At 37.7% G+C, this 18242-nt stretch overlaps 1 protein-coding gene across 1 annotated transcript; it reads right to left on the reverse strand.

Annotated features, from left to right (window-relative positions):
- Positions 1–4714: 4714 nt before the first annotated feature.
- Positions 4715–5104, reverse strand: LOC149147362 (histone H2B.9-like). The gene has a single exon (XM_089441273.1). It carries the CDS (start codon positions 5102–5104, stop codon positions 4715–4717), a length of 390 nt encoding a protein of 129 aa, XP_089297399.1.
- Between the last annotated feature and the right edge of the window lie 13138 nt (positions 5105–18242).

The raw sequence follows: 18242 nt of genomic DNA on the forward strand, positions 1-18242 counted from the left end.
ATTCATAACCTACAACCTCAAGATCAAGGGAAATACTCCCTATACTATCCTCTTGATCGAAGCTGGTTTGTCCCCTGTTGAAAGTATGGCTATGTTTAGATATATGATGTATAAGAAGAAGATTTACAACATGGACTCCAAGAGGCTTCCAAAAATTGCTTCTAACTTTAGTCAAAACCCCCACCTTCTCCTTAAGCGTGAGTGGCATAAGGATGCCTAGCCTTGGGTCAACCATTAGGGAATTAAGGAGGAGATCATCATGGTAAGCAGGATAGTGTCAAAGATACTACTACCTCCAATTTTAAGTACATGTTGTGGGATGATAAGGAGCTAGAGCATAAAAGTAACCATAATTATCTCTCTGTTTTGACCAACACTATGAAAAAAATGAACATCACTAGGATAAGAACTAATTCTCATGAGCTTCGAAGTGACACTGGGCGATGGTCTACTCCCAAGATTCCCCAGGATGATAGAATCTGTCATATTTATGATACTAAGAAAGTGGAAAATGAAAAGCACTTCGCTTTAGACTTTCCGACTCTTACTCACATCCGTTGACAATTCCCTAACATGTGCCACACTTCCAATCTTCTTGACTTATTAAGCCAGACCAACTATAGCGATTTTGGAACCCTTCTTTACCTTCTTTTTATTCGAGAAACAAGATTTTTAAGAATCACAGTTAGATTCTTTTTCTTTTCTTGAGGCCCGATAGACTGCATTGGTCTTAGCGGGCGTTATTCAACATCATCATCATCATTTTAACTGTTTGTTTCCATATAAAGATATACATGAAGTTGATATTGATGTAAATTAGTTAACATAGATATTCAAATCGTCTATTTAAATCTCTTGTTGAAATATTTTTGAAAACAATAAAATTTAAACATTTTACTCATACATTTTTTTATTTCAATTAATTTGTTTTTATGATAGCTCACATTAGTTTTCTATTTAGAACATTACAAACTTACACATCCCCTCATACTATGTTGTAGAATGAGAGCTTGTGAGTACAACTGTTCATGCACATAAACCTGTGAAAAAAGAAAAATCATATAATCTATCCATGAGAGTGTAGAGTGCAAAACAACAAGCCTCAAACTAGGAAATTTTGCACTGAAAAGAACAAGTGATACTAAAAAAAATAACGAGTATAAGAACCTAACTGATCATATGCTTAAAAATTATAACATTATCAATGAAGTTTCATCAAACCACTAAAGCCAAAAAAAATTAATATACATAAAAATGTCGAGAACCACCTTTCCAAAGTTGTACCCATTACTCTTCTCAGTGATCATGCTTTACAAAAGCCACTCTAGGGCAAGGTAATTAGGAGTGACTCTCATCATGTCACAACGCTGCTCAACAAATTCAGATACCTTGGCCACAAAATTCTCGTCTTGAAGAATGATTTGAGTCTTCAAGTTGCACCAAATTCCAGTGATGGATTATTCCCAATATCTCAACATCTGACTAAAATTCCTTCTTTGCGATCTCCAATCTCTTCACAACTACCATCGTCCCATGGACAAAAAGCTCATTATTTCACGTTTGCACAAAACTCAAGAAGAACCAATATTTGATTCTAGATAAATTCAACCATATTCTCAAACTAAGCCTATCCTATTACCAATTTAATTACTAACATCTATTAAACAACAAAAATATGAAATTTAGATGGTTTAAATATTATCCAATCTCTTCCCTTAATTCAGTTGTCAATCTTAACTTGAAATTAATTTCAAACATCTTTAAATTGGTTTAGTCATTAGAGTCCCAACTACTTTGTTTTAAAATTGTCATGAATGAAAATAGATAACTAACCAAAATTAATAATTTAAATCAATGATTCACCCCAAATCTAAATAAAATATGTGAAAATTCCATATATAAATAATATGTAGGGAAACTCTATACGTTTAATTGAATGCTATCATGTAAAAATAGTAAGAAGACTATATTAGTCAAAGTTTTCAATGTAGTAATTGACTTGAAAAATGAAATAGTAAAGTTAAAGTGAAATGTTAGATCAAAAGAAAATAAGGTTCATTTAAGAATTAAAAGATCATTGTTCTTAACTTAATCAAATCCAGAAACGAAAACTAAAAATATGTCCTTGATTATAATTTCAAAATTCAATAAACATCTTCTTTAATGACATCTTTTTCACCCTTTTCCATTGTAATCAATTAAAGGACCCACTTAATCATGACAAAATTCCTATATATAAGGATCTCTTCAATTCAATTCATTCGGGATGCTATTGATGACTTTATAGAGCCCATGATATTAAATATATCAATATTTGACCACTAACACAGTAATAAAGATCTCTCCAAGTCAATTCATTATGGATGTTATACATTATGGATGTTATAGATGGCCTTATATAAATAACACTATTAAATCTAGCAATATTTGACCACTAACACAATAAGACATAGATGAACTGATAATAGTTTCACTGGTGTCACTTGAAGTACAACTAAAAAAGAATAGAGAAAAAAATGAAAAATCAAATCAAGCCCCACTATAAAATAAGTAATCTTTTTTGAGAGTTTTTGAAATCGTATTATCTACATATTTTCCACTCTAATTGGACAACCCCATTGTAAAATAAGTTGGCTCCTGTTTTGAGAGTCTTTGAAACCATATTATCTACATATTTTCCACTCTAATTGGATTTTTCCTTGCGAGTACCAACTAATTTTCATATAAATTCCACATAGAGGATATACTAAGAAATAAAGGATTGTAGCATATTACCTTGGGGTAAGAAAATACCCACATTGATGCTAATAAGAAATGAAAATAGGATAACAGGAATGACAAAGTCTTTGGATTAATCAAAATGTTCATTTCTTCTTATTTGCAATTTCATATTTAAGGAACCAATGCTCTAGATGAAGCTTGGGAAAATTTCATATATATTATTCTTCCATAAATTGGTTCTACCTATTTTATTTTTGTATCTATGTTTTATGTTGATTTGGCATGAACAGTCTAGTCATCTAAACTATCATTAACTACAACAACTATGGTATTAAGATATAGCTTGCAAATATGGTATGTGTCAATTGTGTTCTTAGCAAGCTAACGTGACACTTAACATACCATATTTATGTGGCCCACTTTCTTCCCCTTCCTCCTTTTGGTTCAACGTACTTTCAAACTTTCATTGATGACTTTTCAGGAATACTAGTTTGTGACAACATATTGGGGTGAATTCTCATAATTAATCATAAATATTAGTTTGTGTCAACATTTTTAATTGATCATGAACAAAGTGAACCATAATATCAAACTAAACTTATTCTACTACTATTTATACTAATATAAATATCAAATTCATTAGTTTATTAAATATGGTTTAAATACAATCGAAATAATGAAATTTCAACTATAAGGTGTTCACTAGCTTTGACCTGGTGTTTTAACTTACGTATTAAATCTATACAAACTGGAATTAATTTCAAACATATTGAAGTAAGTTCGATAATTAAACTAATGATTTACCAAAAATCTAAGTAAAATATGTGAAAATTCCATATTGTAATAAGTAAAATTGTATACCTTTGATTTACCTAGGTAAACACTTATCATGTGAAAATAACAAAAATATTATTTTAGTCAAATTTCAATGAAGGTCCGAGGGGAAACTCAACTGGTGAGCGAAGTAATGTGAAATTTATGGGCCGGGAGAGGAGGACACACCAGGGTTACTAGTGGTTATGTGTTTAGCATGCTAAGGAGGACATGCCGGGTATACTAGTAGTTATGTGTTAGGCAAGTTGTTAGTTTAGTCAAGGATACCAAAAAAAACAATTAAGATGAGAAAAATGATAAAATGAAAAGAAAATCATCAATAAGAAGAAAATAAAGCAGATTCAATTTTTTTCCATAATTTTACATTATGCATATACACTTCAAGAGTATATTAGTCAAAAAATCTCCAATCCAGTGGCTAGACAATGAGAAGTACAACTATTCATGCAAATAAACCTGTGAACAAAGAAAAACCATATAATCTTTCTATGAGAGTGTAGAGTGCAAAACAACAAGCCTCAAAATAGGAAATTTTGCACTAAAAAGAATAAGTGATACTAAAAAATAACAAGTATAAGAACCTAAGTAACCATATGCCTAAAAAGTAATAACATTATCCATAAAGGCTCATCAAACCACTAATAACTTAAAGCCAAAAAAATTAATATATACATAAAAATGTATATGCATTTAAGAATTAAAAAATCAACCTAATAAAGAAAACAAAAAAAATACAAAAACTGTGCAAAAGAATTATAATTCCATAATAAACATATTCTTCACTAAACTAACATAGATTTTAACCTATTCCATTCCACATAATACCATATCTTAAAAAAAACAACAACGCATTATGAATACAAAAGAAAATATAACTAATTGATGGTCAATCCATCTTCCATCTTTATGGATGGGAACCAATGATATTAAATCCAGCAATATTTAACCACCAATTGATGGTCAATCAATCTTCCACTGTTTATTGGATGGGAACCAATGATACTAATAAATCCAGAAATATTTAACCACTAACACAGTACTGATTAAGCTTAAAAGATGAAGCAAGCCAGCCAAGGGTTTCATAGTAAAAGCGGTTTCAGTGAAAGTCACAACTAACTCCAAATCAAATGAATTGAGAAAAGAAAACAGAAATGCGATATCAAGCAGTCGTGAATTTTGCGACAGCTTTGGTGCCCTCGGAGACAATGTGCTTAGCGATCTCCCCAGGAAGAATGAGCCTCACTGCAGTTTGGATCTCCCGTGAAGTAATGGTTGGCTTCTTGCTGTACTGGGCGAGCCTAGATGCCTCGCTTACCAATTTCTCAAACATATCATTGATGAAGTTGTTCATGATTCCCATGGCGTTGCCGGAAATGCCGAGGTCAGGGTGAACCTGCTTCAGCACCTTGAAAATATACATCTTGTATTTCTCCACACTCTTCTTCTTCTGCGTCTTTGACTTACCCTTCTTCTCTCTGCTCATCTTTTTCTCGTCACCAACCACACGTTTCTTTGCGACCGCCTTCTTCTTCTTAGCCTTGGGCGCCATTGCTCCTTGCTTGCTACCAACACAAAATACAAACAAGTTACTTGGAACAAACCTGATTTCCTTGCTTTTCTTCCTCACCACTACCAAGTTGGCTACCCACTTCAAATATCTCACGGGAACTATGATTTTGGCAGCCAACAACTTCTTGATTTCTTTTTCAATCAGAGGGAGGAGCAAAGGATTTATGGGTCTCAGCTTCTATTTGAAAGGAATGGTGTCTTTCTCCAATGGGATCTTATGCTGGATGATATTTTTGTCATAAGTTTTAAGGTCATTGTATTCCCTGGAAAAGACATCAGCAAGTTGCTTCATTAAGGTGCAATACTCAGAATTTTGGGTAGTAGACAAATGGGTGGACAGATTTATATACTTTGGATGATCTGGACTCCCTATGTTATGCCTATGGACTATAGACTGATTTTCATTTTGGGCAATCTTATGAGGCACATCATTATGGTCAAACAGCTTCTCTAGAGGCACTAGCCCTTAAGGTATATGATTGCTATACAACTATACAATGTTGTCTTGGCCAATTCTGTTCCTTAGCTAGGGTCAGGTACATTCCTCCAAGGTTTCATTCTCTTGATCAATTTACATTTGAGAGCATTCATTAATGACTTGCAGAAACCTATTTACTTCGTCATCATCCTCAAAGACTTTTGAGTGCTGGACATTATCAGGCAAGGATGGTCTATATTTTACCTAGACTTCATAAGCCAATCTAGGGGGCATGGGAAGGATGAACATGCTAGCATACACAACTAGGGAATCAACAAGCTGATTTTTTACTCTAGGAATATATGAGATACAAAAGCTATCAAAAGAGTCTTTGAGTTTCCATACCTCATCTCTATACGTTTTCAGCCTTGGGTGCCTTGCTTGGAACGTTTTGTTCACTTGTTGAATGATGAGATCAACGTCTCCAAACACCTTTATGTCTCTGATTCCCATGTCTTTGGAAATGTTTAAGCCCAATATCAGAGCCTCATACTCTGTTATATTGTTGGTGACCTGAAAAGTTAGCTTAAAAGACAGATGTGTGCTTTCTTGTTTTGGAGGCACTAGTACCACTCCTGCTCCTGCAGTTTCCTTTGAATAGGATCCATCAAAGAACATATCCCAAGACTATGTCCCTTCCTCTTCCATGGCCTGGCATACTGGTTTCTTGAGCTGCACCGAGGCCCTCTGGGATTCTTCAATTTGGAGAATACATGCTCCAAAATCAGTGTCCACAACGTAAATGGAATGATTAGTGGGATTCTTCTCATCACTGATGATATAGGCCAGCTGGGCTTCCCTGTATAGTCTTCTGCTTTCTCCTCCAAAAACTGGGATGATGGCATAAGACAAATCATTTTGAAATGTCCCACCCAACCTCTTAATCCACCCTCTGGAAAGTAGCATACCAAAATTAGGGGGAACATCTGCTACCACAATATCCATCATCATGCTTTTCATGGCTAGCTGAGTTAGGGTGACGGCTAAGTCTTTGATTAACCCCAGACATTTCACCTTCCTCGAATCAAAGGAGAACAAATCATGATAAGGTCTGGTAATATAAAGGCCTAACTCTTCCATGACAGCTTTGGGCATCAAATTATCGCTGGCACCTGTGTCCAGCAGACAATTGTGGAGGATTTTGTCATGAATGGTCAAGGAGACATAAAATGATGGGGAGCTATTATCATAGGGTTCAGTCATTGGGCTAAGCACAACTGTAGGTTTGTCATCCTGTAAATTCACATAGTCATTGGAGGCTCGTGTGGTTTTCAGCTCAAGGGAATCAAGGATGGGCTTCTTAAAGACCTCACTCTTTACAAGTTCTATAAGAGGCACAGATATTTTTAACTTCATGACTTCTGATTCAAAACTAAAAGGGGAAGGGGACTTGTCAGGGCCTCTTACCTCTTAGGCCGATGCTTTCAGGATGGTGGGATCAACTGTCGGTCGCTTCTGCTTGCTGATCTGTTGCTCTGTGGGGACAACAACTCTTTCAGCAGGATTCTCTTTGACATCACTCGTTCTTGACCTCAAGTTATATCTTTTCTGGTCTTCAGTCTGCAGAACAGCTTCTCTGTCCCACTCTTGACTAGTCTGGTCCCTAATTAATGACTCCTCGTAGGCAACTAATGTAAAAAAGGCAGCATTTCCCTTGTCTTCCATGCATTGAATCTCATCCTCTTCATCAGACTACTCCTCCTCCATGACTACGTTCTGGAAAGGAGTCTTAACCCTTTGTTCTTCACTGGCCTCTTTGCCCCTCTGAATGATCTACAATTGTTCATTTGCTCTTCTGTATGGATTTGGATTTCTAGGAGCAAATGTATTAGGAAGCCTTGCTTTCCTAGAACTCTGCTCAACCTTCAGCTTGGAGATTTCAGCAGCTAGTGACTCTATCATTTTAGTCATTTTGTCTATTTTGGGTTCTGAAGATGAAGAAAAAGAGGAAGACTCACCTCTCCGCCTCCTTCTATTAGCATGTCCTTTGAGTTTCTCTGCAGCCATGATATTGGATTCCACCTCCAAGGCTGCATCTTGCATTTCAACTAGAGAAGCACATCTTCTCTCTCTTAATAGCAGGTAGAAATTAGAATCAAAGGCATTGGCATAGGTGAGTTTGGCAGAGGTGGGGGTAGGCTTCACTTCAGCTGGTATCTTGCTATACATACAATTGAATCTTTTATTAAAATCAGACAATGACTCCCCATTTTCCCTTTTCAGGTTTCCAAACTCAGTATGGTAGTATAGCAGGTTTTTCTTATCTCCCCAATGCTTTAAAAACACATCATCTAATGCTTCAATGTCTACTATAGACCTAGGGGTCAGCTCTCTGAACCACTTTCTAGCCTCTCCATCAAGGCTTTGGACAAATACTCTCATCCACACATCATCTTCATTGATATCTAGGTTATCAGCATAGCTATAAAAAGACTCAAGGTGTTCTTCAGCTGTTACTCCCTCTGTCCCAGTGAACTTAGGCATGTATTTATGATATTCTCTTGCAGGCATGGCATTCAAAGGAATAGGCAGGACCAGGGGTCCATACCTAGCAACTATGATTCTTTCCATTTTGGTGGGCACTTGTGGACCTGCCATGGCTGGGGTGGATGGAAGAGTGCTGGCAGTCTGAAAGGTAGGGAGTTGAGAAATGACTGACAGGGCTAAAGGAATATGATGGACAGGAGGGGAGGTTTCCTTTGGGTTGAGATCCAAAGGAGGACCTAAAGAAATGGGAGCTTTATGATTCTCTGAAAATATTTCTTCACTGCTAGTACTAGAGGCTATATTTTCAACATGTAGATGCTCTGTTACAAGCCTTTCTGGCAGAGATACATAAGATTGTTTAGGCTTACCTGATCCTGATGCTCCCTTTTGTGATGTCTTTCTCTGCTTGACAATCTTCTCAGGGTCAGGTACTAGGTCAGCTGGTGATTTCTGAGGATTTCTTCGAGTATGCCTCACAAACTGAGCCAGAACTGTGATGTGGAGTTCCCAAGAGGTTCGGCCTCCAGTAGAGTCGCTAGATAGATGATTACAACCAAAAATGTGTCCAGACTTTGTCTATCATCAAAGTTGGATCTGTGTCATTCTCCCAGGGAAGCTGAGCTTCAATCTCCTCTCCCCGGCAACGGCGCCAATTATGTTAGGATTCCAAGAAACTCTCCTAGGTTGTAGCTCGGAGATGCCTGGTAACATATAAATTCAACTATTGTTGCAAGGTTTAATGGAAGGAATGATGGTTTGGTTCAAGCCAGATAACCACTTCTACTCTGTTTCATTCCAGACATGCATGAACACCCTTAGACTACAAGGCTTTAGACCACCAATGCTCACAGTTTAGATATTTAGGTGAAAGTGGAGAATACTAACCACACCAGCAGATACACAAGACCATGTGATGGTCGGCTGCAACTAATACATAAACCTGCAAATTTAATATATTAATGCAAAGATAGGATGACAGCTCTCCTGCATTAGATAGAAAGAAAACTGAGTAACCTATTCAGTGATGCATTCAATATTTTAACACAGAGACAAGATGATAGTTATCTAGTGTTAAACATTAAGAGATCAAGAACACAACACATCAGGCACAAGCTTAGAACAAAGGAGAATGGACATTGGGCAATTAGCAGCAAAAGAAGCTTGTATTGCTGAAAATGAAGATGAGACGGTACAAGCGACAAAGTGTCTATAGTCTCCAAAGGTTGAACCTTACATCAAATGCCAACCCTGATTACATATTTCTTCTGGATATTTATAAGTTTACATTACAATGGCACCTGGTCGTTTAGGTATGGAGGGGTCTTAATTGATCACCAACTGCATTTAACTACCCGGTAGAGTCTCTGAACAAGGTTGCTTGCTTCACTGTGTAAATATGATCTATACAACTGTTGTGCTGTCCTTTAAGCGGTTGGAATGCTCACAGCAGTGAAGTCCGTGACTAATAAATTCTGTTACAGAGCTGTGCCATGTCCTTTTCTCCTTTTTGCCATGCTTTCTGTTTAATGTGGTTGTTGGGGATTTGACTGTTATTAGTCAAGCAGAGCTGGTCATCTCCTTCCTCAGGAAACAGAATGGACGTAGGACGTAGGGTGCATGGGTAGGTGGACAGTTGGGATGAGTAAGAGAGATGACCTTCGGATCAGGGAGATGAATGGCAGAGATGGCTCGGTGAAGGCTATCGGTCGAAGTGGGAGTGGGGTGCGTCAGAGTCGTTGCATCTTCAGTGGACAGATTGGACGGTCATCGAGTGATGGAGCTGCATGGGTGCTAAGGGGTGAGGGTGGTTTACTTGGGCGGTAATGGTTTTCATCACACCGCTTTCGGGTGCTAAGTGGTAATTGCTCGGGGTAGCGCGATTCCACACAATGAACGACACGTAGTAGCGGATGAGAGAGAAAAACTGCCGTCATCGCGCGCTATATTTCAATCTAGTTGTCCGCGCGATATGTGCGAAGGTCGTCAAATCTCGGTGGAGATCATCTGACGATGGAAAGTGGTTGAGCGGTTGCCTTTATTGGGCGCGATGTGAGCCGTTGGATTAGCAGGGGCTGATCAACAGTGGGGATGCGTTGCGATGGGTTACGAGCGCACAAGGCATATGGATAAGGTTTTATGGTTAGTTTAGCTTTACGCTTAGGGCTGAGGCCAAAGGAAATTTTGTTATATTTGGAAGGTTCGTTTAGGAAATGGGGAAGGTTAAAGGTGAGAGGGGTGAGGGAAGAAAGGGAAAAGTGACCAATGTAAGCCCCTTTTGGGACACAACCAAACAGGTCAGGCTTCTCTCTGATATTAGAAAGTCAGCGCTACATAGCAGAACTAACATGACATATCCTTCACTCAAAGGATCATAAACTTCATCAAGTTTAAAATATCCATAAGTAACATATCCATCAATTGTGTTCTTTCTAAGTTTGGATTCCCTGATGCCTAGATGAGATTGCAGGTTTGTCTCCTCAACCTCATCAAAATCGTAGAGGAGTCATCGACCATCATTTTGCATGGCGTAGATTTACAAGGAGAATCCCTCGGTTTTAACCGATTTGGGTGGGATGGAAGAACAAGAGAGAGAGAGAATAAGAAACATTCCATATTTTAATCAAGAAACTAAATGGGAATTCTTCCCTATTCTGGATTGTAGATTCAGACTTAGTTATAAACTTGAAGCAATGTATAGAAAATTGTTGGGCATTCCTAAAAGGTCACGATGTATTCTTTTTGAAGGAAAGTTTCTTCTATTGAAATGTGCAACTAGATTTGGTCTTCATAATGACATATTTAATCATGTTTTTATGTATTTTTTCTAAGAAAAAATATTGTTGTTATTCTTGAGTCATGGGTTTCATGCTCAAGGGAAATTTATTTTTAGGTCAAGCGCCCATTGAGTGATTATAGGGTTTGGCATTTAGTATACAAGTCAATTGAGTCATTTCCATGTATTGTAGACCACTTGGCATGTTACATATTGTAAACAAAATTTTATTTGAGTCAAAATAGAGTTAAAGAACCTCCAAGACCTTGTCATGTGCTAGAAATCAATTCTACCTTCAAAAGGAGCAGCCAACCTATCTAGAAGGAGAAGTTGGCCTATTACAAGCCTATATAGAGAGCACTTAGCCTCACTTGAAGAGAGCATCCATCCATCATACAAGAAGTTTGATCAAGGAAATGAAGAAGACCTAAGAAGAGTAAGGAAGAGGAGGTGAATTCAACATAAGAACATCAAAGTTTTTGATTTGGTTTTGGGATGAATATCAAATATGTGTGAGGTGAATTAGGTCTTCAATATATTGCAGGAAAGCCAAATTGTAGAAGTCATTTCTTGGTGTCAATAAGATTTGTTTTGAGGACTAAGTTAGCAAGAAGGAAGAATATATCCCAGTGAAGGTAAAAAGAAGATTATCCTAGTTATAATCCACTGACATGTGCAAGTTTGTGATAGTTGCAGGCATGCCAAGAATTACAGAGAAGCAGGTCAAAGTTGCAATCAACATCACAAGTCTGAAATATTGATCAAAGTGAAGTTACATTAGCTATAAGGCAAGTTTGACTTGGATTGAAGGAAGAGCAGTTTGAATTGGTCTTAGTCAAGGGTCATAGGTCTTGGATTTTGTCAATTTAAGTTCTATAAGAAGAGAAGAATTCTTGTGGGTTTTCTTCTCAAGAGGAGAGGTTTTGGCCCTGGTTGATCGCCTATATATTGTGTCCTCTTATCAAAGTAAGAGAAATCACCTAATCTAGCTGCCCTAGATTTCTCAACAACTTCATGTAGCCTCTCAAATGAGGGATTATTGAATCTCAAGATACTCCACTTTAATCCTGAACTTGAGGTTGCATGGAGGTCCTTTGGGATCTAGGAACTCTGGAGGTCATGTCTCCTATAAGGATGCAACGCAAAGGAAAGGCTCCAATCTAGAGAATTTATCTCAGTATAACCTAGAACCTTACATTGTTGAAAAAAATGAAATAGGTGCCTTCCATGTAGGTTAACCTATCAGAGGTAAACCATATTTTCTCTTCTCTCCAATCTATGGTTTTGATTTGTTGATTCAATGGTTTTTGGACCAGATCTTGTAGAATTCCTACAGAAACTCTGATAGATCTAGAATTCTAGTTAAATTAAACACAAGTAATTTGCTGATATTCAAGAGAGGAGAGAAATAATTTTCTCCATAAAATAAATGTATTAAATTAATGAACAATAATAATACATGAGAAACCAAACCTCTAATCCCAAAGGGAGGTGGTTATATAGAAATTGTTGAATCTAGAAAACTAGGAAAAAACTAGTAAAAAACTAGAAAAGGCTAAGAAAAGCTAAAGGGAGGCCTAAAATAGCAACAATGACTCAAGGAAACCTATGCCAACTATCATCCACTAGGAAAGCATGAGGAGGGGTTCATTTCCTAAGGAAGGCAACTTTAAAACATGAAAAAATGGTCGAGGGACCATATCCCTTGATTTAAGGGGGAATCTTCATGTGGGGCGCCAATCCTCAAATAACTCAAGTGGATGAGGTGTGGTTAGGTGTGAACATGCACTTAGATGTCTAAATGGTTTAGGAAAGTGGTTGGACCAATATTTCCATAATAAATAGCCTTTAAAGGCAAAAAATAAGGGAAAGTTGGTCCAACGAGCTACTTTACCAAAAACCAAGTGTGAACATGATTTTTAGTGCATGTGGCTAAGTCAAGTATGCTTAGGATAAAAAATAAATGTAGATGTTAGGATTATATTCCAACACCCCCCCTTCATCCTAACTCACTTATTTAAACTAAGTCCCGGACAAGATGCCATGTTAGGTACTCAGGTACAATAAATAAAAGATCCTCATAAAATGAAGAAAGAGGGAAAACCTTGTGGGAAACCCACCCCCCCCCCCAAAAAAAAAACAAAAGAGGAAAAAAGGGCTAAGTGTCCAGAAGGGCCTATTCAGCTGTCTCCACCACTCCAAGCATAACTCTCAGTTCTAAAAATTTCTTTTCAGTGAAATACTTGGTGAAGATGTCTGCAAGCTGCTGCGCAGTGGAGCAGTATTGCAGTGATATGACTTGGTCACAGATCAGCTCACGGATGTAATGCATGTGAATCTCGATGTGATTGGTACTCTGCCTCTGAACTAGATCAATCGATATATGATTGGACCCTTGATTTTCATAAAATATGACTATCAAAAGTGGATACTGAATACCAAACTCAAAGAGAAGCCCCTACAACCAAACAACCTGTGTAGCTGCATTCACTACACCTCTATACTCTACCTCGACTATAGATAAAGAAATTGTGGATTGCTTCTTGCTAGACCAACAAAAATGCTTTGAACCAAAGCTAAAAACATAACCAGAGGTGGACTTGCGGTATGTACCATCGCCAACCCAATCAAAATCTGTGTACCCAATCAGTTAAAGTGGGCAATCTGCAGCATAAAAGATACCAAAACTGGAAGTACCTTTTACATATCTAAGGATTCTCTTTGCATCTTTCTAGTGAAGCTCATGGGGCTCCTGCATATATATGGAACAAACTCCTACTGCAAAATATATATTAGGTTGGGTGTGAGTCAGATACAACAAACTCCCAACCAACTGCTGATACAGTGTACTGTCCACCAAAGGTCTAGTACCAGCATCCTCAAATGTGATCCCTGAAAGAAAGGGAGATGATGTTGGCTTACATTCTGTCATCTGAAAGTAGAAAAGTAGATCTGATGCATACTTAGATTGTGCCATATTGATCCCTGATGTAGACTGAGAAACTTTAAGACCAAGAAAGTAGTGCAACAATCCCAAATCTGTCATGGAAAATCGATTATGCAATGCTGATTTTGCCGAATCAATAGCTGAGGTAAGGCTAATTATCATTAGTAAATCATCTACATAAAGCACTATCAACAAAAGGGAACCATCATGTTGCATAAAATAAACATTTGGATCAGATTTGCATCGAATGAATCCAATGAAAAGCTAAAAAGAATCCATGTTTGCATACCAGGCTCTGGGAGCCTATTTTAGGCCATACAAAGATTTCTTTAATCTACAAACGAGGGAAGAGTTTTGAATGTATCCCTGTGGCTGATCCATATATATCTCCTCCTTGATATCTCCATGAATAAATTCACTCTTCACATCCATGTGATGAACTTCCTATCTGCGAGAAGCAACAATGACTAAAACTAGTCGAATGGAGTCCATTTTTGCAACAGGTGCCAATGTCTTTGTGTAGTCTATGCCATGTAGCTGTGAGTATCCTTTTGCAACAAGTCAAGCTTTGTACTTTCTGATCTCACCATCTACAGCAATATTTGTTCAATAGATCCATTGGCATCGAACAAGCTTTCTTCCTTTCGGAAGTGGAACCAAGTCCCATGTGTTGTTTTCCATGAGAGCAGAGTATTGTTCATCCATGATAGCCTCCCAAAGCAGGTTTCCAGCCGACTTAGAGTGTCACTGTGGATATGAACCAAGTGTCATATAGAAATGTATGGGAAGCAATGGTTCAGTGGCAGCCAGGACTTGAGGATCCCTAAAAAACTGTGATCTAGTCCTTCTCGCATCCGTAGGATCATCGACTAGTTCACCCACATATTTCAGGGTTTTCTCTGCCCAAGTTGGAAGCTGAGTTGGAGTAGCCATGACCTACTCCTCATCCTCTGAATTAGACCTAAGAGGCTTCTCCGATGGCTACTCTGAAGTGCTCAAAGAATTTTCGGACTCCTCCTCATCAGTAGCAACAAGCAGTTCCTCGGCAGGGACTGCTGAAAAATCATGCAATGATTCTTCTTCAAACTTCACACTTTGAGCTACAAGGAAATTTTCAGTGTCAGAGTCTAGCAATCTATATCCTTTGACACTGTCAAGATATCCAACAAATATACATTCAACACTTTGAGGCTCCAAGGCCTTCCTCTTATCTGTCGGAATGTGAGCCCATGCTCGTGAACCAAAAATGCGAAAGTGCAACACTTTCGGTTTCTTACAGGTCCAACATTCAAATGGAGTGGTGCCTTTGAGTTCTTTGTGAGGAATACGGTTCTGAATGTATGCTACACAATTAATAGCTTCAGCCCATAGCTTAGGAGCTACTTATTTGGACTGTAGCGTACAATTGGCCATCTCTTTTAACGACTATTTTTTCCTCTCCATGACACCATTCTGCGGTGGTGTATATGGCACTGTGTGTTGTAGTTGTATACCGGCATCAATACAAAGTTGCTACACATCTTTTTTGGCATAATCCCCCCCATTATAAGTACGGAGTATCTTAATCTTACACCCAAACTCATTCTCAGCAAGTGCTTTAAATTCTATAAGGCACTCAAATACTTCCGATCTTAATTTCAGAAAAAATACCCAAGTAAAGCAAGAGAAATCATCTATGAAGGTGAGTACATATCGAGCCTTACTGATTGAAGGCTATAGGAATGGGCCCGTGATGTCACTATGAATCAGCCCAAGAGGTGAAGAATCTCTCGGTGCCTTCCCTTTGTCAAACTTTTACTCCGGATGCTTGCCAAGAATGCATCCTTGACATACACCGCTTGTGAATTTAATAGCGGGCAATCCTTATACCATGTTTTCCTTGTTGAGTTGATGCAAGTACTTATAGTTTAGATGATGGCCAAATACTTCATGTCATAACCTGCTGATATCATTAGATTGTGATAGAAATACAATACTAATAGATTTAGGAACAAAGTGGGAGAAGAAGTATAAACGTGAATCGTGATCTGCAATTCCACGTGCAAGCTGTGAGCCTGTGGAAATGTCAGCAATCACTGTGGAGTCCGGAGTGAACTCCACCTTCCTTCCAGAGCTGGAATGAGTGATATGATATATTGAGAGAATATTTGCGGTCAACTATGGAACATGAAGCACATTTGTGAAGCAACCCCCTTCAAGGTCTACAATTCCTTCTCCGCACACCTCTGCGGGTGTGGTGTCTTCTAAGTAAATTGGGGATCTAGTGCTTTCTTCGATGGAGGAAAATTCATCTTTTGATCAACATCTTCAATGGATCAATATCTTTCATCTCCAAATTGAACAGTTTCAACAACAATTGAATAATTTCGAGTTCCTGAGTGCGAATCATACAGTTCTTTCAACTTATTTAATGCTTCAAATGCAATATCACAAGAAAGGATATATCGGCTTACCTTTTCTGTCACTGATGCAGTTATTAATGCATATGCCTTGTTGCCTTTTGTCTCCCAAATTGCACACTGATTCTTGTTATCAGGTGGCTCGAGTGCAATTTCTTTTCCATCACTATTTGTTTTTCCTTGACAAACTCCCCACAAATCGTTAAAAACAATGGCACTTTTAAGTTTTCTAAACCATTCTTGATAAATCTCTTTTTTACTAACAATAAATCCAACTATGGAAACTATTGAAGTCATCTTCCATAACACATCTGCCTTCTATTGTGCATCCGTTGGTTAACACCTGAACGTTTGATGAGGCTGCGTGAATGGTGGAAGGAGCCATTTCATTTTTTTGAAAGAAAAAAAGGCTCATTTGAATTGCGTTGAATGTGCTCGTATGAACGTTGGTATGTGCTGAGTATTAATGTTGTTAAATGGTATTTGAAGTGTTGTATTGAACACCTGTTTATAACGCTGTATTGAATGGTTTATAACATTGTATTAAATGGTGTATAACAATGTATTGAATGGAGTTACTGTGTATCGTTTAATGCTGAATAAATGGTGTATCACATGAATGGTGTATTAACGCTGTATTGTTTAAAGCTGTCTCTTGAATGTTTATAACGCTGGTATGGTGTAACCTATCTAACCACTGTAATAAGAGAGAAGCCACGACCTTGCTGTAGTTGCTATTGTTGTGAAGTGTCACTATGGAAAAACAGGTGAAGACCTGGTGTGAGCCACTGATATGAAGAGAAACAATACATAAATGCTTTGATATTATTTACGATTAGTTTCTTGCAAAGCTTGCTGTGAAAGCTAAGGCTTTCCCAGGTTCTGAGTTTCGAATTGCATATGATGAAGCAATGTCATATGAGTAAAGATAAGCTTGTGGTACAAGAGTAAGTTTATGTTTTGCAAGACCTTTATATTCTTAGCGTTTCCTGTGTGCCTACAGCCCCTCTGTCAAAGCGCTATTCTTTTTCATTCTCTGAATTAAAAAAAGGATTATATGCAGTGACATAGCATATACTGAATTAAAAAAAAAAAGGGTTATATGCAGTGAAAATTTTATGAAAGTGATAGCATTCCTTTTTAGCAGCAGAAGTTTTTTTCTCCACAAGAGCACTTTAATGCTGCCATGTTTTTATTACTGGCTTCAAAGTCTAGAGAATCAAAGGGATTTATGGTGATTTTTTAGTCTCTTCAGTGAACTTCAAAATTGTAATACCGTTGCTGCTCCAACTTTGTAGAGCTCGCTGTTGATACCGTTGCTGCTCCAACTTTGTAGAGCTCGCGGTGAATGATTGATTATTTCCCACAGAGATTTTTTTTAATACAATTTCACTGTATATCAACAGAAGTATTTTTTTTACAGAATGCATTCAATCATCTCTATGGTAGGAATAGTTCTCACTGGCAAAGAGAACTATCCTGAATGGTCCCGGATGATAAAACACACCCTCATCTTCAATGAGTTGTGGAAAGGAGTGTGTGTCGGAGAAGGAGACAATGACCCAGTGCAGGTTACATCAAACAAAGAGCTCGTCATTTGGGAAAACAAGAACATCAAAGCCTATGCATTAATTGCAGCATCTGTAAATGAAGAAGTAAGTCGCCATATTTCATCATATTCAACTGCCTTTGAAGCTTTACAAAAACTGAAAGAACTCTATGACTCACATTCTGGACTTGAAGTTGTTCAGCTCATGATTAAACTCTTCACTCTTGAACTGAAAAATGATGATCCTCTTGCTCTTGCATCTGAAGTAAAATCCATAATGCATGATATCAAATCCACTAAGGTTGAGTTGGATATCCTTCTTATTTCTTTTCTCAAGGCACTCTATCCTACTTACTCCAATTATCTTGAGTCTTTACAAGCAAATGGAAATCTTAAAGATATAACCTTTGACTCTCTTGTGAAAAAGTTTGCTGAAAGAGAGAAATCCTTTGGAAAGAAGACAGTCCCTGAATCTTCTGAAGAGA

Source organism: Pinus tabuliformis, chromosome 9 (assembly GCF_031772625.1).
Source record: "Pinus tabuliformis cultivar Carrire ecotype Pingquan chromosome 9, CPIR1, whole genome shotgun sequence".
In the NCBI taxonomy this organism is placed as follows: Eukaryota; Viridiplantae; Streptophyta; class Pinopsida; order Pinales; family Pinaceae; genus Pinus; species Pinus tabuliformis.

What these genes read in the sequence shown, in the direction of transcription:
- LOC149147362 (XM_089441273.1), bottom strand. Translation starts at nt 5,104, where the DNA reads ATGGCGCCCAAGGCTAAGAAGAAGAAGGCGGTCGCAAAGAAACGTGTG.